The sequence below is a fragment of the Artibeus jamaicensis genome, unplaced genomic scaffold (genome assembly GCF_021234435.1).
Source record: "Artibeus jamaicensis isolate MK-2021 breed Jamaican fruit bat unplaced genomic scaffold, CSHL_Jam_final contig_944, whole genome shotgun sequence".
Lineage (NCBI taxonomy): Eukaryota > Metazoa > Chordata > Mammalia > Chiroptera > Phyllostomidae > Artibeus > Artibeus jamaicensis.
Window position 1 is genome coordinate 5,940,944 of NW_026522020.1, and position 22,479 is coordinate 5,963,422.

Sequence of the window (22,479 nt, forward strand, 5' to 3'; positions counted from 1 at the left end):
TGCAGCCTCTCTGTGCCATCTGGGGTCCCTCTGAGGTCACCATATGCCGTGATGACTCAAGCCAGGTCCCCAGTCGGGTCTTTATTGAAAGCAGCAGGAGCCCCTCCACGTTCTAGGAAACTAACACCGTCACCTCAGAGCAGACAGGGACGCACGGAGTTCAGGTCTCACACATACACACACGCTCTGGCTGACACGCGCACTTACGAGAAGCCACGGTACCGGATCCCACATCACAAGGCAAGTCTACGACCACTGTGGGCCATCGTGGGCCCGGGGGAGGGGAGGGGAAGGCAGAGGGAGGAGGCCAATGTGCCTGACAGTCTCCGCTCTTCCGTTCTAGTGGCTGCCACCCCTGAACCCAAGGAGGGGAACCCTACCAAGGGGAGGTGAGGGGTTGTGCCAGCCACACAGTCCTCCATGAGCCTTTGCTGCCGGGGAGCCGCGGCTGGGCTGGGGGGGGAAGGATGCAGAGGGCCCTCGGCACCGGGAGGGGCCCTGTCCCGCAGAGGTTCCAAGTCAGCCAGTCCTTACAGAGCTCGCCCCTCTCCAGACAGCAGCTTCAGCGGGCCGACGTCAGGTGGTTTCTGTTGTGGGAAAACCTGGAAGAGACAGGCCCGGTCACTGCCCCAGGCCCCGCGTGCAGGGGGCGCGGGCTGAGGCCACAGCAGAGCAGCCCTGGGGAGTGGGGGAGGGGCACCTCCCAGTGCAAAGGCCCAGGCCTCCTCTGGAGTGAAGACAGCGAAGAAACCCCCAAAACCGCCCCGCAGCCTTGTGGGCTCCCTCACCTCTGCACCCGCTCCACCAGGTGAGCCATCAGCTTGTCCGAAATGCCAGGGCAGGACTCCTCGGCCAGGCTGAAGGCGTTCTCCAGCTCCTCCAGTGCCCCCACGCCCCCGCCACTCTGCCTGTGCTTCTCTTTGAGCTGTGGACACACCATCGGGCATCTGGTCAGAGGCTCGTGCTGCAAGCTTCTTGGGCCCTCACCTGTGACTTACATTTGGGGGCCCCACTGAGCACCTGAAGGTCTTGGTTATCAAAAGGGGTCTCTGCCAGCCTCCTGTGCTGTGGTGGGCCCAGCTAACCACAGGGCTTCCTCCCAATTGTGGGTGACAGCTCAGGACTCAGGTCCAGCGGACATGCGAGAACAGCTCAGAAACCACTCCCAGAGTGCAGTGCACAGTGGGACTGCCAGCTCTGACCCTCAGGGTTTCAGGGCATGCCCCTTGGCCCCCACACTGGCTGCCCCAAGCTGTGGGAACCACTGGCCTGGTGGAGAGAACGTGTCAGGGACAGGTCAGCTCAGCCACCCTGCCACACTCCTCAACCCCACACAAATGGGGGGATCAGCGGGGGGAGTCTGCATGCCTCCAAGGACACGCCACCCTGAAGCCCACAGAATCAGCACCCCCAGGGGGTGCCCTAGTGGGCCCAGGTGAAGCTCTGCCACCCCACCAGTGGGTTCACTGCAGGGGCTGCCGTGGCCTACAGCCCCCACAACACAAACGTTCACGGTGGCCTGGCAGACTGCAGCCAGGTCCTCCTGTCGGACACCACCCGCTCCCCAGGCCCATCCACGTGAGGCCCAGCCGCAGATCCAAGACCTCAGCCAGAGCTCACGAGCTCCCAGTGAGCAGCCCCTGCTGCACCTGACACCACCTCCCCCCACAAGCCCTGGGCTCCTGGGGGTTGGGGTCGAAGCCTGCCTGTGCTGCCCAGATGGCCCCCCTTCCTCAGGAAGGCCCTGCCACACGCCGCCTGCCCACCCACACCAGACTCCAGGTGCTGCTCTCTCGGGTGGGAAGTGGCCACATGACCCGCTGCCTCCCCGAGTCCAGGGTGTGGGGCTCCCGGCTGCACCGTCCCCCTGGGGTGCTGCCACCCGCCCATCAGCAGGCAACGCAAAGCTGGGGGTTAGTCACCCTGAAGCCTCCCTGCCCTGGTCTTGACGCTGAGAACCAGGCCTCTCAGGTGCTTCTGGTCACCCGTGTATTCGCAGTTCAAAGCCATCCTGGGACCCCAGAAGACAGAGGCAGGCCCGGGAACCTGAGAGGATCACGTCACGGCCACCTCTCCCAGTTGTTTCTAGTCCTGCTACAAAGCCTCAGCCCCTGGGCCAAACCACCTCCAAACCCAAGGGGTCTGGAAACCCTGTGTACGAGGTGCCATGGCCCCTGCCCCACGGGGCCCCCAGCCTGGCCCTCACCTCTCCGAAGACGGGCCGGACGAGCGTGGACAGGCACTGGGACCGCGGCTGCCTCTTGACAGGCTCCACAGGCTGCAGAAGCAAGGCCACAGCCGTTAGCAGGGCAGAGGCCCCGCCCCATTTCTGGCCTCCTTGAAAGGTGCACGGAGATGGGGGTCGGGAGTGGGCGCCACCCCCAGGCCGCCTCCTCAGCTGACAGGCCCCCCACGAGCGCAGGGCCACACCTTCTGGGGACCGTGCAGGGCCGTCCCCTTGTGCAGCTTGCTGTGCGGGCTTGGCCGGATGGTGGGGGGAAACGTCCAGACGGGGCCCTGCTCCCCGTCTTCAGCATCTCCGTCCCTGCGGCAGAGGGGAAGCGTCACAGGAGCCCTGAGGGCCAGGACGCGGGGTCCCAAACGCACACCTCGGCACCCCCACCCTGCTCTCTGAGGCAGCCTCACGGCCACAAGTGCTGGGAAGGGCTGAGCCCGGATTGCAGAAGCCCGGTGACCACACAGGCACCAGCAAGTCCCTGCCCTGGAGTGTGCACCCTGGAGAGTCGCATCCCGGGGGGGGGCCCCCCACAGAGGACAGGCAGGCCTACATGTCCGAGTCCTCGGAGCTGGACTCCTCGCCGTGCCCCTCGGACTTCCAGCGCTTGTAGCGGTCGATGAGCTCGGTCAGGAAGGAGGTCTTCCGTGTGTAGCGTGTGATGAACTTGTGCTTCAGGAGCTCTTTGGCAGTGGGCCGCTGTGGGGGTGGCCGCGTGTCACCGCACGGGCCCTGCGCCCCCCAGCTCCCACCACAGGCCCCGGGAAAGGACCAGAGCTGCCCTCCCCAGCCCAGGAGGGCTCACAAATCGGGGGTCCTTGTTGAGGCAGGCCTCCACGAACTCCTTGAAGGGCTTGCTGTGGTGGCCCTCCAGCGTGGGCGGGCTGTTCTTGGGGATCAGGAACAGGACACGCATGGGGTGCAGGTCTGAGTTCGGAGGCTCGCCCTTGGCCAGCTCGATGGCTGTGATCCCCAGCGACCAGATGTCAGCCTGCACGGAGCCACACAGGACGCTTTGCCGCCAGGGGCACCCTGAGCCCCACCACACCACCCTCACGCCCGCCGTGCACACCTTGAAGTCGTAGGCCGACTGCTTGATGACTTCAGGCGCCATCCAGAAGGGGGTGCCCACGAACGTGTTCCTCTTGATCTGTGTGTCCGTGAGCTGCCCCGCTACCCCGAAGTCCGCCAGCTTCACGTCCCCCTGCTCTGAGAGCAGCACATTGGCAGCTGCTCGACACAGGATGGAAGGGCATCACCCTCAGAGCCACGTGGAACCCACCCTGTGTGCAGCCCCTGAAGACGTGCCTGCTGGCAGCCACCTGGCCTCCTGGGGACACCAGCAGAGCTGTCCCCAGGTCCTCAGTGTATCCACCCAGCAGGCCAGAGACAGAGCCAGTGCTGTCCACCCTTAGACCCAAGGCCACAGGGCAGTGCCTACGGGCACCAGCCGGCGTAAGGGGCTCACCCTGCATACACCCCCAGCCTGAGCTCCAAGGCCCTGCCAGGGGTCGCCTTACATGGCAGATCCAAGAACAGAGCAACTGCCTTCTTCTCCGAAACCGCCCAGCAAGCAGGGGACCCTGAGCTTCCCCCTCGCCCCACCAGTGTCCCTGGTCAGCCCCCCAGCCGCGGCCCTCCTGCGGACACCCAGCCCAGCGGGGCCAGTTCACAAACAAGAATGTGCACTGTCAGCTTCAGTAAGGTCCCTCCTCACACGGGGCGCACAGTAGGTGTTTTCCCCCCCGCACAGGACAGGGTGCTAAGAGAGTCCTCCCTGTTACGGGCTGCGTGTTCCGGCAGCAGAGCTGAAGGGTGTGCTCAGACCCCAGGTCCGCTGAGCCACACCGATCCCCAGTCCCACAGACACCAGGGCCCCACCCCCACAGCGCCCCACCACGCCCTGGACTTCCCAGGGTCACAAGGCACGGGGCCCAGGGCAGGAGCCACACCCCAAGGGACCTTTGATGTCTCTGTGGATCTTGCGCTCTGAGTGCAGGTAGTCCAGGCCCTTCAGGATCTCCCGCAGGATGGTGGCAATGTAGGTCTCCTCCAGCGGGCCGGGCTTCAGCTGCGCAGAAACGGGACGGTGGGGCCCCAGGCCCCTCCACCACGGCCGCCCACCCTGCTCCCACACCACCCAGACCCTCACCGAGGGCCAAGCTCAGCCGCCTCTCTACCAGGGGGTGACCCTGTGGGAGGCGGGGCTTCCTACTCCGTCAACAACTTTGGGAGTGAGACAGGTGTGGGTCAGGTGGGTGGGGGCAGGGTATCTTTACAGAGCATACACTGCCTTTGCCTTTGCTGTAAAGGTAACAGATGAAAATGTGGTCCTGGCCATATTCCTGAGCCTACGTATCTGGGGCCCCCAGCAGAGGCCCAGGACTAAAACCAGCACCTGGTTTGGGCTTAGCCGGCTCCTGACTGTCACCTAATGCACCAAGACAGCCGAGGAGTGAAGGCCCAGGGGAGCCCAGGGTCACCACGGGGACAACCCCACGGCAATCGCCAGTCTGGTCCTGCTCCCGGCACCCTGGCACGATGCCTGGGGTTACGGCCTACACCTCACCAGGTCCAGCGCAGAGCCGCCGCCCAGGTACTCCATGATAATCCACAGCTTCGTGCTCTGGGACCAGAGAAAGGCCTGTTAGCCCACGGCAGTGAGCAAGGGCCCCCAAACCCATGACACACACACTCCCCTGCTGCAGGGATCCGTCCCTGGGGCCTCAGGGCAGGGGCTCCAGCAGCCTGGCCCCGCCCCCCTCCCGTCACTCCTGCGACAGCAGCTCTGCACAGAGACCAAGTGCTCAGAGCAGCGGCAGAGACCCCCCTGCGACACCCCCCAGGGACCTGTGGGAGACGGCTGACCAGCCTGCACTTGGCCTCAACGCCACGCACACCCCGAGTCCCAGAGAGCTCCCCACGGGGCTGCCATGCCCGGGGGGCTGCCCCAGCCTGCGGATCACATGGCCAATTCAGACCCTGGAGACCCCATTCGCACCCGGCCCCTCCAGGGGCTCCGCCTCACTACCTGCCTGGCCCTGGAGGCAGTGGTTCTGGGGGCCCGCTCCACTGTGAAGCTGTGCCCATGCTCAGCTGTCAGGGCCTCCGGGGCTCAGAACAGGTCCCCCCAACACTGTTCCTGCGTGGGGGTGGGGCAGGCCTGCCGGGCTCAGCCCCAGGCCCCAGGAACCCCAGACATCCACCTGGCCCAGGCCCCACCCCCGGCACCTTCAGGTAGGAGCCGAAGTAGCGGGTGATGTAGGGGCTGTCGCACTGGCTGAGCACGGTGATCTCCTGCTGGATGTCCTCGATCTCGTCCTCCGCCTCCTCCAGGTCGATGATCTTGATGGCCACCACCTCCTTGGTGCGGTTGTCAATGCCCTTGAAGACCTCCCCGAAGGAGCCCTTGCCGATGCGGTCCAGCTTGGTGAAGAGCTCCTCGGGGTCCACTCGTGGGTGCTGTGGACACGGGGCGGCGGCCCATCAGCAGGGGTGGCCCCGCAGGGACATGGGTCCCAGGTGCAACGAGCTTGCCCAGGTCCTGTCTGCGTTTCTTCTCTCCTCTTTTAGTTCAGAAAACCCCAGCGTGCCCTCCACACTAGGGAAGACCCTCGGAGGGCACAGAGGCCTGGCTCCAGCCAAGGCATGGGCTGCAGGGCAGGCGGGGAGCCACGACGGAGCCACGAAGGTCGTGCCTGCCCCACCCCATGGCAGGGAGAACCGAGAGCGGCACACACGGATGGGTTGAAGGGGACAAGCGGGTGGGCCGCACAGACTCCAGGCAGCGAGACCATCCTGCAACACGCCCACGCTGACTCGTCAACCGAACCGGACGCCACGCTCCACAGGCTGGCACCCTGGGATGAGGGACGTACCACGGCTCACAACACAAGTCCTTTTCCTGTAGACCCGACACTGCTCGGGCCCTGCCCGGTGAGCCTCAGTGGGCTGGGCAGCATCCCGCAAAGCGAAAGGTCACCGGTTCAATTCCCAGTCAGGGCACGTACGAAAGCCAGTTAATCAATGTTTCTCATTCCCTTCCCCTCTAAAAAATAAATAAGTTCTTTAAAAAAACCTGCTTACAAAAAACTCTCTTAACTAAACACAACCCCAGGGAGCACCAACACACTTCACGGCCCAGCAGCCAAACCCCTTAGAAAGGGCTTCCCCTCATCCCCAGCCCCCACCAGCCCTCAGGACGCTGCACCCTCACGCCAGCCCGGAGCGTGGCCTTGGGCACTCAGGTATCACAGACCTCGGCCCCCACAAGGTCCCCGGATTTAAACACAAACAAGGCTGGAAGGTACAGAGCTGCTGGTGTGGAGGGCGCCAGGGCCAAGAGCCGCACTCTGGACGGTGACCTCAGTGCGTGGGACAGAGACGGCTCCGTGTGGGGGCTGTGGGGAGGGACGGCCAGGGCCACCCTGGGCATCCCCAAGCCTCTGCCCAGTGGCTTCTTGGCCCCTGAGAATACTGTGCCCCACCAACCCCCACAGATGTGTTGTCAGAAAGCCAGGCCGGCGCTCTCGGGCGCCAGGTGCCCAGGACCCATGTGTAATTCAGCTACCTTGGCTGGGCCGGGGAAGGGCTGGGGGCTGCGGTCCTCCATCATGTCTGGACAGAGGCAGCAAAGATTCCAGCACGCAGGCCCACACTGTGAACACCCCGAGGCTGATTCTGGGTGCCAGGCAAGCCCGAGGAGTGAGGGCCAAGGGCCAAAAGCAGCAGCCCAACACAGAACCCTGTCCCACAAGGCAGGCTGCGCGGGGCCAGGAGCTGCGGCCACAGCGGGTGCCCCAAACAGGCCGGTGATGTGTCCACTGTACCCTGGCTCAGCCAGTTAAGGAATGTGGCCCTTCTCACGCCCTCACCGGAACTGGCATCCCAGTGCACGTGGAGGGACAGATAGCCTCAGATGAGTGCGGTCGATGGCAAGGTCCAGGGCAGGACAGGGACGGCAGAGCAGGCCCGTCACGAAGAACGGCTGCCTCTCATCAACGCACAGACCACACTGCTGACCACTCAGCAGTCAGCACAAAACACCTTCCTGCTGGAGACAGAGCCGGGTCCCCTCTGGGTGGGAACCTCACCGTTCCCCACTCAGCCTCGGCCATGTGTGGACTGGGGTCTGCAAAGGGCCCCCCTAGGCCTGCTCCTCTCCCACTGGCCCTGACAGCGCCTTCCCACAGCGTTGAACGGGTGCCCGCAGGCAGCCCCCAGCTCCAGCTTGTGTTGGGGCTGTCCTGCAAGACAGTGGCCATGCGGTGACTCCAGGCCAGCTGGTACCCTTACCTGTGTCCTCTGTCACTGCCAGGACAGTCCCTCTCTTCCTAAGGTGGCCTGAGAGCAGACCCAGAGGTACCGAGGCCTGGCAGCACCCTAGGTGCCACTGCCCTTCCAGCTCCCAGGGACCCCCAACCGCTCTCGGGCCTCTGCTGGTGACACATGCTCCGGCCTGGCTCTGCTGACAATACCACGTCACTCGCTCTGCACACAGGGCTGGACCCACATCGGGCCCACTGCACCTGTCCGAGGGAACCCGGGCCGCACCCTCAGACTCCTCCACCTTGAGTAGAACACAATGCATCCCTGAGCTACAGCTCGGGCTCGACAAGGAAGGGGGACCCCAACCCTCAACTCTCACACTCTGCAGCCCAGAGCGTGACTGGGAGTCCTGGCTGTGACCCTGGTACTCCACGCAGTCACAGGCACGGCCCATCCCTGCCCTGCCCTGCCAGGTGAAGGGCTGCCCTCCTGGGCAGTGCACATGGTCTGGGCACTTGCTCAGGTCACTTGACTGGCTCACGGTCAAGACCCTCATTCTCTGAATCAGCCCTGGCGCTGCCAGATCTGGGTCCGTCATGTGGCGGTGTGTCTGCCATGATCATCATCCCACAAAACAAGAGGAGCCAAGCTGTCACCGCCCACCACGTGACGGGCAGCAGCCAGTGAGGACCCCAGCCACTCTGGCCCTGAAGGCAGGGCAGGAACTAGCGTGGGGGGCTCGGGGCAAGGCCAAGGCTGGAGCACAGGCTGTGGGGGACCACTCCACAGGGCAGCAACAACATCTCAAGAGAAAGTGCTGTCTGCTCAGGCTTCCTGCCACCGACAAAGGCCTAAGGCGGAGTCTCTCGTCCCTGAAAGGACAAAGGGGGCTTCCTTCCTTTGGGGTCCCTTCCCTGGCTCCTTCCTCCGTGCCTACAACCCTCCCCAGTCTAACTGGACACCCAGGTCAAGCACTGCCAGTACGTGGGTCAGGGGTGGCTCACAGGACCCGTGGGAGCTACATCTGCAGCCCTTAAAGACGAGTTGGAGGCAGACATTCCCCCCAGGGCCTTAGTCATGTAATTCACCAGAGACACAGGGCAGATGCAAATGAAAACCTATCACATAATTCAGCACAAGTCAGCAAATCCCTGTCCCCATCTGTGGTCACAGCTGGTCCTGGGTGCCCTGCCCAACAGGTGTGGGATTCTCCAAGGAGCCCCAGGAGACCCCCGATCTCGCCGGGAGCTCTGGAACCCGGACACTCCCGGGTTTCTCCAAGGAGCCCAGCTGGGTCTGGAGCTGAACCCTGGCTCTCACTCCTCCTGGCCACACGTGGACACATGCCCCCTGCAAGCCGTCCCCACTCACTCCACACGGTATTCTCACCAAGGTGAGGACTCTGTCTCAGAGACCCTCCCCACACCTGGCTGCAGTCAGCCCAAATCTGCCCGAGCTGGCACTTCAAAGGGAACACCTGCCGCCATGGTTTAGTGCATGTCAAATCAGCACCACATCACACCTGCTTTGAAATAACAGAAGGAAGCAGATACAGACCACCAACTGCCCACACACCCCGCTTTCGACAGTGAGCAGCAGGTCCTCATTCCAGGCAAATTCAGGGCACATGGCAGAGGGTCCCCAGGGTCAGCCAGTGTCGCCAATTACGGGACCCAATCAGCCAAAGAGGCCAGCGGACAGAAGGCTTCATCCAGCTAAACACACCTGGCCTGAGCAAACCACCTCCTGAAGACCAGCCTTCTCCACTTCCGGTCAACGAAAACGCGCCTGGGTCCTCGCTTTCCCCACACACGGATTCACGGACAGCAGCTGCTTAACCACATTCCCAACCGCCCCCAGTGCCGGTCGGAGAGGGGTTCCCCCGGAGCTCCTGCCACAGCCCAACATGGCCGGGGTGACCCCAGCCCAGGCCCAGCCTCCAGTGTGGACTCCGACCTTCTCGTCCCTGACGAGGCCCAGGCCCAGGCTCCCGCCCTCGCACCCCGCCGCGCCCCCGGACGGGTCTCTGCACACTGGACACCGATCCTGACACTAACTGAGAACGGGAGCGTCTGCCCCACAAAACGCTGCCCCGGCCACCCCGCGTCAGCCCCGCCCCCCACTCTGCTCACACGTGCAACACCCTGGGGGGCTCCTCCGAAACCCCGGGATCATATACCAGAGAGACTTGGGGCAATAAGTTGTCCCTGCACCAATACGCAGCCAGTCCTCCCGTCCCAGGGGGCTCAGCACGCGTGCGCTCACAACCCAGAGTTCCACCCTCACCTGGCTGGCAAATCCCCTGAGGTGAGCCATGTCTGCGCCGCCCTCAGACCATCCGGTGCAGCCCCAGGAGACCCCTGGATCCCGCCGGGAGCTCTGGAACCCGGACGCTCGCTTCAGTCAACTGCAGGGAGAGCAGGCCAGCTCGGTACCCCGCTCACAGCACCCGGGCTCCCCGGGCAGGGCAGCCGCCCCCTCCTCCGACCGTCTGGGAGCCAGCTCGGTTGGGGGCGGGGCGCGCTGGAGTCAGGGGAGCCCCCCCAAGCCGGGGGAAAAAAAAAAAACCCACTGCAGCGCGCCCGCCCGGGGCCTCCCTGAAGCCCCTCCCACCGCAGCCCCCCGCCCCTCCTCCCTCGCCCCCCTCGCCCCGCTCGCCCACCGCTCGGCCCCTCCCCAACCGCCCCAGGCGCGGGCTCGCCCAGCAGCGCGCCCACCTCCGGGGCGCGCCATCCCGGCCTCCCCCGGCCCGCTCCGCAGGGCCCGCGCAGGCTCCCACCCGCAGTCTTCGCTCGCCCCTGGACGCCCGGGCCCTTCAACCCGCGAAGCAACGGCAGTAGCGGCGTCGCCCAGAGAAAGGCCGCCGCCGGCAGCGACGGCGAGGGTGGTGCGCGGCGTCGTGGCCCAGCGCGGGACTCTCTGGGACACCGAGTCTCTCCACTAGCCCCGACCCCTGACGTCCGCCGGTGCCGGACTACAAAGTCCCGGCAGGCCACAGGGCGGGGTGGTGTCGCCGTCCCGGGGCGGGCCGCGGGGCTCGCTGGGACTCGGAGTCCGGCTCTCTGAAAGGCTCTGGACTACGTCTCCCGACAGGCCGCGGGGCGGGGGCGGGGGCGGCCCTAGAGGCGGGGCCGCCTCCTGGAGGCGGGGCGAGGAGGGGGTCCCGCAGGCCACTAGGACCGCCCTCCGCTCCTCTCCTTCTTCCCTCCCCCTTCCGGGGTTCTGCCTGCATCCTTCCCCCGCCCTCCTCCCTGCTGTTCTGCACCCCACACCCCACCCCACCACGCCACCGTGGAGGTTGTGGGCCCGATGGTGGCAGCAGCCCAGTGTCCGAGGAGGGATGAAAGAACCGAGGGGACGGGTCGGGCCACACCTGAAAAAGCGCAGTGTGTCGCGGGCTCGGCAGGCCGGGTCCGGCAGGGCAGCCGCTCAGTGCAATCCCCAGACGAACACACGCCCTGCGACCCCACTGGCCTGGGGTCTCGGGAAGTCAGGTCCACAGGGACAGAGACAGGGCGTGGCAGTGGCTGCACAGTGTGAATGTGCTTAATGCCACCGACCTTCGCCCGATAAGATGGGGAAGGTTGAGTGCATTTTATCACACTTATAAATAAATAGAATGAGACAAAGAAGGAATTAAGTTCTGACCGGGCTACAACATGGAAGAGCCTTGAAAGCAGTGTGCAAAGGGAAGTAAGCCAGTCTCAAAGAAACAAATATTGTACAATTTCACCCATATACAGAACCCGCAATAGACCCGTTTGAGAGCCAGAAAATACAATAGAATTTTCCAGGGGAGGGGGAGGAGGAGCTAGTACTTAGCAGGTGCAGAGTGTCTGTCCGGGTGATAAAACCCCCTGGAAATACACTTAGTGCCACTGAACTGCACACTTAAAAATGGTCCAAATGACCCTGGCTGTTGTGGTACAGTGGATTGAGCACCAGCCTGTGAAACAAAGAATTGCTGGTTCGATTCCCAGTCAGACAGAGCACGTGCCTGGGATATGGGCCAGGTCCCCAGTAGGGGGCACGTGAGAAGCAGCCACCACTAATGTTTCTGTCCCTCTCTCTTTCCCTCCCTTTCCCTCTCTCTAAAAATAGATAAAATCTTTTAAAAAATTGTTCAGATGATAAGTTTTTGTTATGTATATTTTACCACAAATAAAAACAAAGATAAATCGGGCTTTATCAAAATTTTTAAATTTTGCTTTTAGAAAAACCATTAACAGAATGAAAAGGCAAGCTACCAACTGGGAGAAAAGTTTGGAAATCACATACCTAACTACATAGAAAGAACATATAAAAAGCTCTCAAAACCCAACAGGTAGAAGACAGTCCAACAAGAAAAAATTGAATCTGGAAGTAGAGCGATTTGTGTATGGCAAACGGCAGGCAAACAGGTGCCCAGACGTCATCAACCTTCAGGAAAAGGCAGTGGAATGAGACACTGCTCACACATTAGAAGGGCTCAAATAAAAAGCACTGTTGACAAGGGTAGGGTCACCACCCCTCCTAGTTTTCCCAGGAGTTTCCCACTTTTAACACCGGGAGTCCTGCACCCCAGGAAGTACCCCCACCCCAGTCTGCCCTGGCTAAGCAGGAGGTGGGTCACTGCAGGTAAGGAGGCAGAGCCCGGGACTCTTGTGCCTCATAAATTGTGCGAATGTTGAATGGTGCAGCTGCTATAAACTCCAGCTTAGCAGTTTTTTAAAAAGTCAATCACACACCACTCATGAGCCAGCATGCCCATTCCTGGGTATTTATCCCAAAGAAAAGAAAAGTGGGCTTTACACAAAAGCCTGTACGCAAATGTCCACAGCCTGTCTAGTCATCATAGCCCTGAGCCAGGGGGCCCCAGGAGGTCCTTCAGCTGCCACTGGGTGAGCTGTGGTCCATCTGCACGTGGGGTCTCCCACAGGTGCAGTTACTTGGAGTAACCTGAGAGACACAGGTGAAAGAGGCCAGTTTGAAAGGTCGCACGGTATGTGACTCCACAGAGGAGGCGTTGTCAAAAGCTCAAGCGGCAGCGTGGGAGAACGGTCGGCTGGCTTCCAGGGTTGGGGAGCAGCACGAGGGGGCATTCAGGGTGACTCTGCACCCCCGAACGGTTCTGCATCCTGATGGTGGGGGGTCCCATAATGCAGTTCCTGTGTTAAACTTGAAACTGAACACTAAAAAAAGGCAATTTTTCTGTATTTTTATATCAGTGTTAATTTTTTTGTTTTTAATTTATTTAATTAAAAAATTTTTTAAATATATTACTTATTTATTTTTAAAGGGGAAGGGAAGGCGAGAGGGAGAGAAACATCAACGTGTGGTTGCCTCTGGTGCGTTGTCCCCTGGCGGGACCTGGCCTGCAACCCAGGCATGTGCCCTGACTGGGAATAGAACCGCGATCCTTTGGTTTGTAAGCCTGTGCTCAATCCACTGAGCTACACCAGCCAGGGCAAATTTATTTACTGTTAGAGAGAGGGAAAGAGAGGGAGAGAAATTTATATTTATTTATAAGTGTGACAAAATGCACATCCATGTGCAAGAAACACATGGATCAGTTGCCTCTCATGCACCCCCTACTGGGGACCTGGCCTGCAACCCAGGCATGTGCCCTGACTGGGAATAGAACCAGTGACCCTTCGGTTCACAGTCCCACATGCAATCCACTGAGCCACACCATCAAGTGCACTGTACATTTTTTTAAAGAAAAATTTTAAAAGTAACAATAATTCCTCAATATCAAAGATAGAATTGGCATTCAACTTTCACACATATGTGCACAATACACAGACCTATGATTTCGTATCGGGCGTGACTGCCCGAGGTTTGGTCAAACCAAGACCCCGGCAAGGTCCACGTCTTAGGATTGGGGTGGGCTTGTCTCTTTTCCTCTGTGTCACTCAGGTGCTGAAGAATCCCACCACCTCCCTACGGACGGCTCCAGACTGCCCTTTGCAGCTCGACCCCCACGCCCCAGGCCCCCTCCGCCCTCCCCAGGCCGGTCCACCTCTCAGTCTCGTTGTCCTGTGCCACCGCGGTCGGACTCCAGGCCCCCGTTGCGGTGCAGAGGCCCAGGTCACCTTTACCACTCGCACACTCCAGGTCGGGGACAGCAGCATGTCTTTCGAGAAAGCCTTGGAACCCCAGGGTGTGAGAGCGCCCTGCTCTGCACTGCCCAGGGTAAACGCAGCTCGTTGCTGAGGGGCACTGCCCTGTGGTCGTGCCCAAGTGGGGCTGGGTGGGCACTGGAGGAGGGCACAGCCCCCCGAGGACTGCCGGCGCCCCTCTCCTCAGGAGGGGCGGGGGAATACTAGAGGACGGAGAGTTGGAGACAGAGTTAAAGCCAGGGGAGGTCGGGGGCGCAGGGCCCAGGTGATCTGGGGGGTCTCGGCCTCAACTCCACCACAGAGCCTGATGGCACTGGCCCCAGAGCACCAGCTTTCCATGTCAGAAGAGCCCCAGCGTCAGGGGTGGGACAGCCACATCCCCCGGCTGGGGCCTGGCCCACTGGGTGTGGGACAAATGGACTCGTCAAAGTGAGCCTGAAACCAACCGGAAAAGTCGGCATTCGTGCCGCCCGTCACCACCAGAACCAGGATGTACAACCGATACCAGCATGGAATCTTCACTGGCCTGTCACTCTGAGGGCTGGCGATCTGAGAAGACAGCAGGTTCTGTGCCCTGAAAGACCACATTGATGGCTTATCTCAACCCGATGCTTTTTTCGAGGAGAGGAAAGGGCAGGTAAGGGGCTTGGAATTCAGGGAAAAGGTGAATCAGACAAAGGCATCCCTTCATCTGTTCCGTGGTGATTCGTCATCTGTGTCCTGGGTGCAAAGTCTCTCCCTGGAGCACAGTGGCTCCGATACCATCTGGATCTCTGGCAGGGCAAAGGCCCGGTTTCTCGTGGGGCTCCTGGAGTCAGGGTGGGTCGGGTCACACAGCCCAGTTCCCGGAACAGCAGCTCTCTACCTGCGTTAGTCACTCGGCTTAGGGAGTAGAAGATAAAGCTAAAAAATGTTTAACTCTTGGGTTCCCCCATCAAGCGCATATTCCAAGCCAAACCCCAGGGCGTGAGTACAGCCGGGTGGTGTGTCCCAGGGCCCTGGTGGGACATCCCGCCACTCCAAGTGGCCGCTCGTGGGCTGGTGGCAGTGTGGGCTCAGGGCATCACCTCAGAGCCAGTTCCATCAGAGACAGAAACTCCGGCCTAGGCTCGGAGACCCTGCAGACCCTCTCGGGTGATGCCGAGGCCGCCAGGCCAGGAATGCAGGGCCACCCTGACTTCCACCTCCCCTGGGGGGCCACCACAGGCTGGGGAAAGCTGGGCCACTGCCATGTCCTTTCCTGGTTGTCCGGGGACCCAGATCCATAACGTGACCAGGCCTGGGCACTGGGGAAGGGGCTTGTTCGATGTACTGGGATGTGGAGGACCTGAGTCACCACCTACCCTGGGACGAGGAAGGTGAGAGTCACTGGCCGACCACCTGACCAGGAGGTTCCCCACTGTCGGAAGTAACCCTCCCCTCTCCAAAACAAGGCCCATGAATCACCCAGGACTTTCTGTCCTCAATCAGCCATCCCTGATCAGAGGACATTGTCTGGGAAACAACTGTACCGGGTCGCCTAGGGCAGATCGGCAGGGTGACGCACCCTCCCAGAGGGTCTGCTACACACCCTAAAAAACCCTTCCACCTTTTCCCTCGCCGCTATAGTCTGCTCAGACTCGGCCCTCGGGATCACAGCATCCTGCCCCAAAGAAAAGCCCTTGATTGGACCTTTTAGGCTCCTGGTCCTTTCTTAGCCACCTCTGTTACCTAACAGGGCTGTCCCGGGACCTGCAAGTGCTTGGCCCCCTGACACACCAATCAGAACCTCTGCACCTGCCCCTTTGTTTAGACCGGGTGACCCTGTGGTCACCCCAGCTGCCTGGCTCTCTCGCTGCCTGTCCGGTCCTCTGCTCCGCTGCCTGGGGCCGCTCACTGTACCCCTCTATAGGCTGTTCCGCAGGCCGGGAAGGAATTCACAAAGAGAAGGATGTGAGAATGAGGTTTTTATTCACTCTCCAAGAACGGAGAGGAGTGCGGGGTGGAGAGGTGTACTTGCGTGGAGGGGTGGGGGCTGTGAGCTCGGACTGGACTGTCCGTGGATTAAAAAGGGGGGTGCTGTCGTGCGGCCCCTGGGCTTTGGGGGTGTGACCAGAGGCTGCAGTTTGATCCACTGTTCTCTTCCTCCTGTGGCTGTCCTCGCTTCCAGTCACTTCCAGTCCTGGGGACACACAGCTCAGAGGAGTGAAACGGCACGTGTGTGACAAGGTCACAGACCCGCCCAGCACACGGGGCCACAGCAGCGAACGACTCTGGCTTCTCCCTCACACTCCCTGAACCCCTCCTACCCTCCGCAGACTGGCCCAGGTGGGTGCTCTGGGGGAGAGAGAGACAGAGCCGTTGTTTGCCAGTAGACAGACAGACAGGCAGGTCGCAAACACTCGAGACACATCACTTCCCAGCTGCGTGAGCACATTCTTCTGCCACGTCTGTGTCCGTGCAGTTGTCTTCGGAGGCACCGGTTCCGTGGAGCACCCGACACTGTGGCTGGGGGAGGGGAGCCAGCCCCTGGTGGCACTTACCCACAGGAGTCCCAAACAGCGCAAATCACAGTCCTGGCTGCTGTGGCCCTGACAGGGAGCCCTGCCCTGGGTGGGGGGATTCAACCGCCAGGGGAGGGTGGGGACAGCCTGAGTGACGGAGGAAGGAGGAGCCGGAACAAGGACCGGGCCCAAGACTCGCCTCAGGCAGCGGGAGCCCCGAGACGGAAGCTGGGGCTGGGACGACCGGCGAGGTTCCTTCCTGACCGTCTGGAGGCGGCGGCCCGGGACTCAGTCCCAGGCCGGCAGGGCTGCTTGCTGGGAGAACTTGCTCGTTGGTGACAGAGGGCCACGTCTCTGCTGTGTTGTCACATGAGGGACCCAGAGAGAGACCAGCTCTCCAGTGTCTCTTCTCCTAAGGCACCCTTCCCCATCACAGGGTGTCTCTGCGGCCAGTTACCCGCAAAGGTCCCATCTCCAAACACCATCGCACGGGGTTCAGTGTAGGAACGGGGGCACAGTCCAGTCCACAGCAGCCCCCCTGTGGGAATGTGCTCTCAACGGAACGTCGGGCCCAGGAGCAAAGCCGAGGGAGGCAGCCGAACCAGAGGCAGCCCCACCCAGCGGCCCGGGAGCTTCGCCGCTTCGGTCTGACCTTTCCTCCTCTCTGCCTGTCTGATTCAAACTGGCCTCCTCCAGCATCTGACTCACCAACCCCCTCTCCCCTGCACGTCCACTCCCTTCATCATTAAGCTCTCGGACAGGGAGGTTTGGGTCGGTATCGAATGATCTGGGGTCTGTCGACCATGAAGAGAGATTCGGTCCCACCAGAGACAACGTCTCGACCTCTGAACCCCCACCGACCACAGTCCAGAGAAACCAGACAGAGCTACTGGAAGGCCGACCTCCGGACAGCCTACGACCCCACCCTGGCTTTGACCAGGACCCTGACCCTGGTCCTAACTCCCTTAGTCGCCGTGATTAACGGCTTTCCCCGAACAGCCCTTCCCCTGCGAGCTGCGGGGGGGCCGGGACCCTGAGCAGGAGCCCCCCTGGCACCTCCACTTCTGGGCTGTGCGCCCCTGTTCCACGGCGAGTGTGCGTGGGCCCCATGGACACCTGCAGGGGGCGACGCCAGGCCAGCCGGGGGCCCAGGTGGGGCATTGGGGCACCACCACGGTGCAGGGCCAGGCTGGGAGGGGCTGCTGCGTGGGCACAGAAACACGCCTGAGGGGGCCTGGCGTAACCTGCAGGCCCCTCCACTGGGACCCGGCATGTGGGAGAGGAGCCCGGTGGGCAGGGGCTCGCCATCGACCTCCTGGAGGGGCTTCTCTGCCCCCAGAGTTCAGGTTCCCCTTGGCATCTGCAGGCCCAGCTTTGACACCACCCCCGGGCCTGTCCGGCTCTGTGGTCTTCAATGATCCCAGTCCCACGACGACCCTGGTGCTGGTGTTGGGACTCTGCCGAGCCCCCTGGGCTCTGGTGTGGGGCCCGCGGTGGCGCTGAGGCTGCCTGGAAACCCCCGCCGGGTGTGGGCTCTTCCCGTGGGACTGACCCACCCCAGGGTCAGGAGCACACCCTGGGGGGGGGCAGGCAAGACGGGAGGGGATTGCGCCAACCCCGGACTGCCGCGTCCCCTGGGGGTGGGTTGCCGAGAGCCTGAGACCCTGAACCAGGCAGGGGTGCGTGGGGTGCCTGAGGCGGTCGGGAGCATCCCTGCACGCGTGTCCTGTGAGCACGATGGACGCTCTGGGAGGAAGGAGGTTCTCAGTACGGGACAGAACGTGGCACAGCCACTGCGTGTCCGGGCGTCAGCAGAGACTCACTCAGAACAAGTGCTGCACAGAGACAGGTCGTAGCCTTGGCTGACGTGGCTCAGTGGGTTGAACGCTGTCCTGGGAACCAGAGGGTCGCTAGTTCGATTCGCAGTCAGGGCACCTGCCTGGGTTGCGGCCCAAGTGCCCAGTAGGGGGCGTGTGAGAGGCAACCGCAGGTTGATGTTTCTCTGCCTGTCTCCCTCCCTTCCACTCTGTCTAAAAATAAATAAATAAAATCTTTAAAAACGAAACAGGTTGTAACCCCGCACAGGCCAAGCTACTCACAGTCCTCATCTCGGGGCAGTGCCATGACTTTAAGATTTTCTGTGCTTTTCTAGTTTTGCAAGTATACTTTAGTGACAGGTTTCACTGTTAAGAGTCACAAAAATATGTTGCCTTTGGCTGCTGGCCATGACTTTGAAATCTCTGAACAATGCGCAGTGTTTCAAAACAACATATTTGTGCATAAAGAAGGCTGGCCTCCAGCTCTGGGGGGGGGAGGGGGGGAAAGGCGGAAGAGCAAGACCTCCTATCGGGGGTAAAACAAACACCCCGACCGCAGGGAAAGGGCCCACTGCTGGCCTGTCCCCTACGGGTGCCTGAGACCGGCCTGCTCCCGTCCCCCATGAGCTGCGGGCTGGGGGCCCCAACCGTCCCTGAGAGGGGAGCCCCAGGCCTCCGGTGCAGCCTTGGGTGGATTCTCAGGCTTCCACCATGAGCACCCCTGCTTTGTGAGCCAGGACTCAGGTGTGCAGGCTGCCCCTGCTCTGTGTCCCCCTCTGTGGGCACCCGGCTGCCAGCACGCTGTGACAGACCCTCAGCAGCCCTGCTCGGGTTAAAGGGGGACCAGCGATGGGGCAGCCAGGGCTGCTGCTGGGCCAAGACCAGGGGCCTCTCTGCAGGGCGGGTGGGCAGGTGGAAACCTTGGCACTGGGCAAGCCCCCCACGTGGGAAGCGGCGGCGGTCCTGATGCGAATCACCCCCACCCCATGCATGTCCCAACCCCGGCCCTGCCGGAGCGGCACCAGGCTGTTGGGAGGGGTCTGAGCCTCACCACCCGCCCACACAGGAGTCCTGGCTGCCCTCCCGGAGAAGCCAGACCACCCAGGAGGAGGGCCTCCTGTCCAGGGCCCCCAGGAAAGTCAACAGGCTCTGCCCAGACACCCCCAGGGAGCTGCAGCCCTCCTTGTCCACACGGAGGGACGGCTACAGAGATGGGAGATGGGGACAGGAGGCTGGGCTCCACACACCACAGTCCCTTCCAATCTCAGTCCCCAGAGGCAGAGCCACCAGGCTGCATACGTAAAACAGAGGCGGGCGGGCCCTTGAGGCCTCTGTCAAGGCATGAGAAAGAGGCCCCTGGTTCAATGGGAAGGTGGGAAGATGAACTTCAGGGACCCTCCAGAAACCAGAACTAAGGACGAACCTCGCAGCACGAAGCCCCTGACTCCACCTCCAGCGCAGCCGTGGAAGCTGGTTGGTCAGGAGCCTCAAGAGGCCCCAGGGACGCCTGCTTTCCGTCGATAAACTCGTACAACCAGTGGGCTCTTTAAATAGTGGACACGCAGAGTTTTTGTTAAAATGCCCCACAAATGGACAAAAAAATCAGTGCAAGTGGGCTTCCCTGAGCTGGGTGTCGGTGCAGGTGACAAGGTGCTTAGGAACAGCAGCAGGGCGGGTCCAGGGACCAGGGAGACTCCAACCCAGGTCTGGCTGAGCGGCGAGGCCCCGGGAGACACAGGCCTCACAGGCCAACAGCCACACTGGTTTGGGGAAGAAAAAGGAAAGTAAAATCTTTCTCACTAGCCTTCCAGGTAGTGGAAGTCAGGAACCGGCCTGGGCAGCCGCGGCTGGGGAGGAAGAGACTCGGTTTGAAGTGACCGCCTGGGGGAAGGACCTGCAATGACCCAGGCAAAGGATTAATACTCGAGAGGTGTAAGGAAGGCCAGTAAGTCAATGAGAAAGAGAAATAACCCAGAGAAAATGGGCAAGTTCTAAGCCCAGAAAAATCTCAGAAGACTTCTCACGGTCTTCTTGGGTGGACAGGAAGCCGCCGGCCCCAGTGACGACCAGGAGCAGACGAGCACCTTAAAGCGAGCTGTCTGTCTGTCTGTCACTGGCCACCCATCGGACCGACTGCATTTCAAACACAGCTCAAAACCGAGGCTGCCGCCCAGGCAGTGGCAGGGGCAATCCACGGAGGGGGCGGAAATGGGGCTACTCCAGCTGCCCCTGAGAGACCACAGTTGGGGGACAGGCAGGAGTATGCCCTTCCAGGCCCCTCTGGGGTGAGAAGGAGGAGGGGAGGTGCGTGGGGTGGTGCTCTGCCTGGCCGCACTGCCCTCCAGGTCTGTGGGCTCCCAGCTTATCAAGCACTCAGCTGAAACGATACAAAACCCTCCGGTCCGAACTCCAATCCCTCCTGAAGAAGGATGAGCTTCAGGCAAAAACTACACCGAAAGGGCTGGCCCGGGGAGTGGCCCGAGCAGGTGGGGCCCACAGTCCCCCAGGTCTCTGCCCCAGAAAGCTCCCAGGTGCTGCCTTGTCACCCACCTTGTCCCCCCCACAAGGTCCCGTCCCTGCGGGAACAGTGGGGAAGGGCCACCCAGCTTCAGGAGCAGAGCACCCACCCCGGGGCCCCTGCCGGCGGCCTCTGCCCCTCACAGCTCTCCTGAGGCGTGGTGACGGGTACTGCCCTGCATGTGACTGTCCCCCTGAATGGCCATAGCGGGTCCAGACTGGGACCACCCAACCACATCCGAGGTAAAACTGCCGCTCACTTTACACAGAAAACTGGCCTCCCTAGGCTGTGGGCCCCTCTGCCCCCCCAAACTGTGACCCACACAATAGCCTTGAGCAGGTTTTCCCAGCAAGCCAGGAACCCTTCATCGTCACCTCCCACCCTCATCCTTGCAGATGGGCCCACGGGCCCCGTCCAGGGTGGGCTTTGTGACCAGGCCTGGCAGCCGGAGCCCCTTCTCCACTTCCAGCCGCAGCTGGTTCAGCAGTGGGCACAGGGGAGAAGCTGCCGGCCGCCAGGCGCCCCTGGGAGTTACCTAGAGAGTGGCTTTTTTTCCACTGGGAAAGTCTGAGGGGTGGGTGTAGGTGCTGGTCTGCAATCACCTGGGGACAAGCTGCCCGAGTGCAAAGCCAGCATGAGGACTCACAGACAGACCTGCAGATGGAGCGAGACTACTGGATCCAGCCATGCCTGAAACCAGAGCCTCTCCTGGGACAGGTCAGTCATGCGATTCCACACCCCTCCCTGTGCTCAAGCCGGTTTGGGCCCTGGGCGCTCAGAGGGCTCTTCAGTAATCACTGGGGCTCCACAGAAGGGTCAGACACAAGATAAGGCTGGAGAGCAAGAATCCCACAAGGCGGAAAACCAGGCCCAACGTGCCTGGAGCAAGGTCCAAGCAGCACCAGTAGGCCTGCCGCCTCCAGGCCTCCAGACGCAGGAAGACCTCCACTGACTGCAGCACGGCCTGGGCTGTCACAGGTTTGGATAATAGTTGTGGTTCCGGAGCTCAAGACAGGTTTAATGACCCCCCAATCCCCGCCCCGCCCCCCCCCCCACAGGCCAAGAAGCACTGGGGTCCTGAGCGGTTCCTCCCTGCCCTCGACATTCACAGGGAATATCCCGAGACATGGCTCTCTCTGATCTGGAACGTCTAGGAGGGCGTCGCTGGGTCCAGGCAGGGCAGCCCCGCACTGAGGGGGCCCTGATCTGTCACTCTAGAAGGTAAGAGCCCCAGGATGCGGGGTGGGGGGCAGACAGCCAGATCTCGTTGTACAGGAGGACACTGAGGCTGTGAGTGGGGCTGGACGTTCCCTGAGGCCAGGATTCCCACAGACCGTGAGGGTGGGGCTTCCAGGGTGCACAGGCGCAGGTCCCTCCCCTGCCGGAGGCGCATTCCATCGGCCCCGGGCCCAGCTCGGGGCCACCACCTGGCCACACCCAGCCCCGCAGCCACTCCTTGGGCGAGTCCCCTTCTCTTTTGGAGCGTCCGTATTCCCACCTATAAAACACAGGGAGCCCCAAGCCCGGCTGCTCTCTTTATTGTTTTTTAAATGATTTTATTTATTTTTAGAGAGAGGGGAAGGGAAGGAGAAAAAGGGAAAGAAACATCGATGTGCAAGAGATACATACATAGGTTGTCCCCTCCCCAAACTGGGGACCTGGCCCACAACCCAGGCACATGCCCTGACTGGGAATTGAACCAGTGACCCTTTGGTTCACAGGCCTGTGCTCAGTCCACAGCAGAGACACAGGCCTGAGCCACACCAGCAGAGCTAATTTTAGCCTTTCTTCTGAAGCTACGCATTTTCCTCTGAGCATGGCTTTACCCGCATCCCACAGCGTTCAATGTCATATTTTCACTGCTGTTCCCTTGAAGATACTTTACAACTTCCCTTGTGGCTTCCTAACATACCCATTGATTATTTACAAGTGTGATGTTTACTTGGAGGCTTTCTAGTAGTTCTACTGTTACTGTGTTTTATTTTTATTTGTTTGTCTTTTATTGTTGTCCAGGTACAGTTGTCTGCCTTTTCTCCCCACCACTCCCCCGCGCCCC

The 22,479-nt window shown here is 61.4% G+C and overlaps 1 protein-coding gene across 2 annotated transcripts; it reads right to left on the reverse strand.

Moving 5' to 3' along the window:
• Positions 1 to 10,477, reverse strand: STK25 (serine/threonine kinase 25). Of its 2 annotated transcripts, none has more exons than XM_037161320.2 (12): positions 10,284 to 10,477; positions 9,791 to 9,911; positions 5,468 to 5,698; positions 4,806 to 4,862; positions 4,199 to 4,307; positions 3,309 to 3,466; positions 3,042 to 3,227; positions 2,790 to 2,935; positions 2,431 to 2,545; positions 2,207 to 2,278; positions 789 to 925; positions 1 to 602 (listed from the first exon to the last, which is right to left on the reverse strand). In XM_037161320.2, exons 2-12 carry the CDS (start codon positions 9,818 to 9,820, stop codon positions 563 to 565), a joined length of 1,281 nt encoding a protein of 426 aa, XP_037017215.1. In that variant the 5' UTR covers positions 9,821 to 9,911; positions 10,284 to 10,477; the 3' UTR covers positions 1 to 562. The 2 variants fall into 2 exon arrangements, with proteins under 2 accessions (XP_037017215.1, XP_037017216.1); XM_037161321.2 differs by having other exon boundaries at positions 10,222 to 10,477.
• Between the last annotated feature and the right edge of the window lie 12,002 nt (positions 10,478 to 22,479).

Bases quoted from the DNA above. Each gene is read 5' to 3' on its own strand.
- STK25 (XM_037161320.2), bottom strand. From the start codon at position 9,820: ATGGCTCACCTCAGGGGATTTGCCAGCCAG. The intron at 2,936-3,041 runs GTGAGCCCTCCT...CCACCCCCACAG, and splicing joins TCAACAAGGACCCCCGATTT to CGGCCCACTGCCAAAGAGCT. The intron at 926-2,206 runs GTGAGGGCCAGG...GTGTGTCCACAG, and splicing joins TCCGGCCCGTCTTCGGAGAG to CTCAAAGAGAAGCACAGGCA.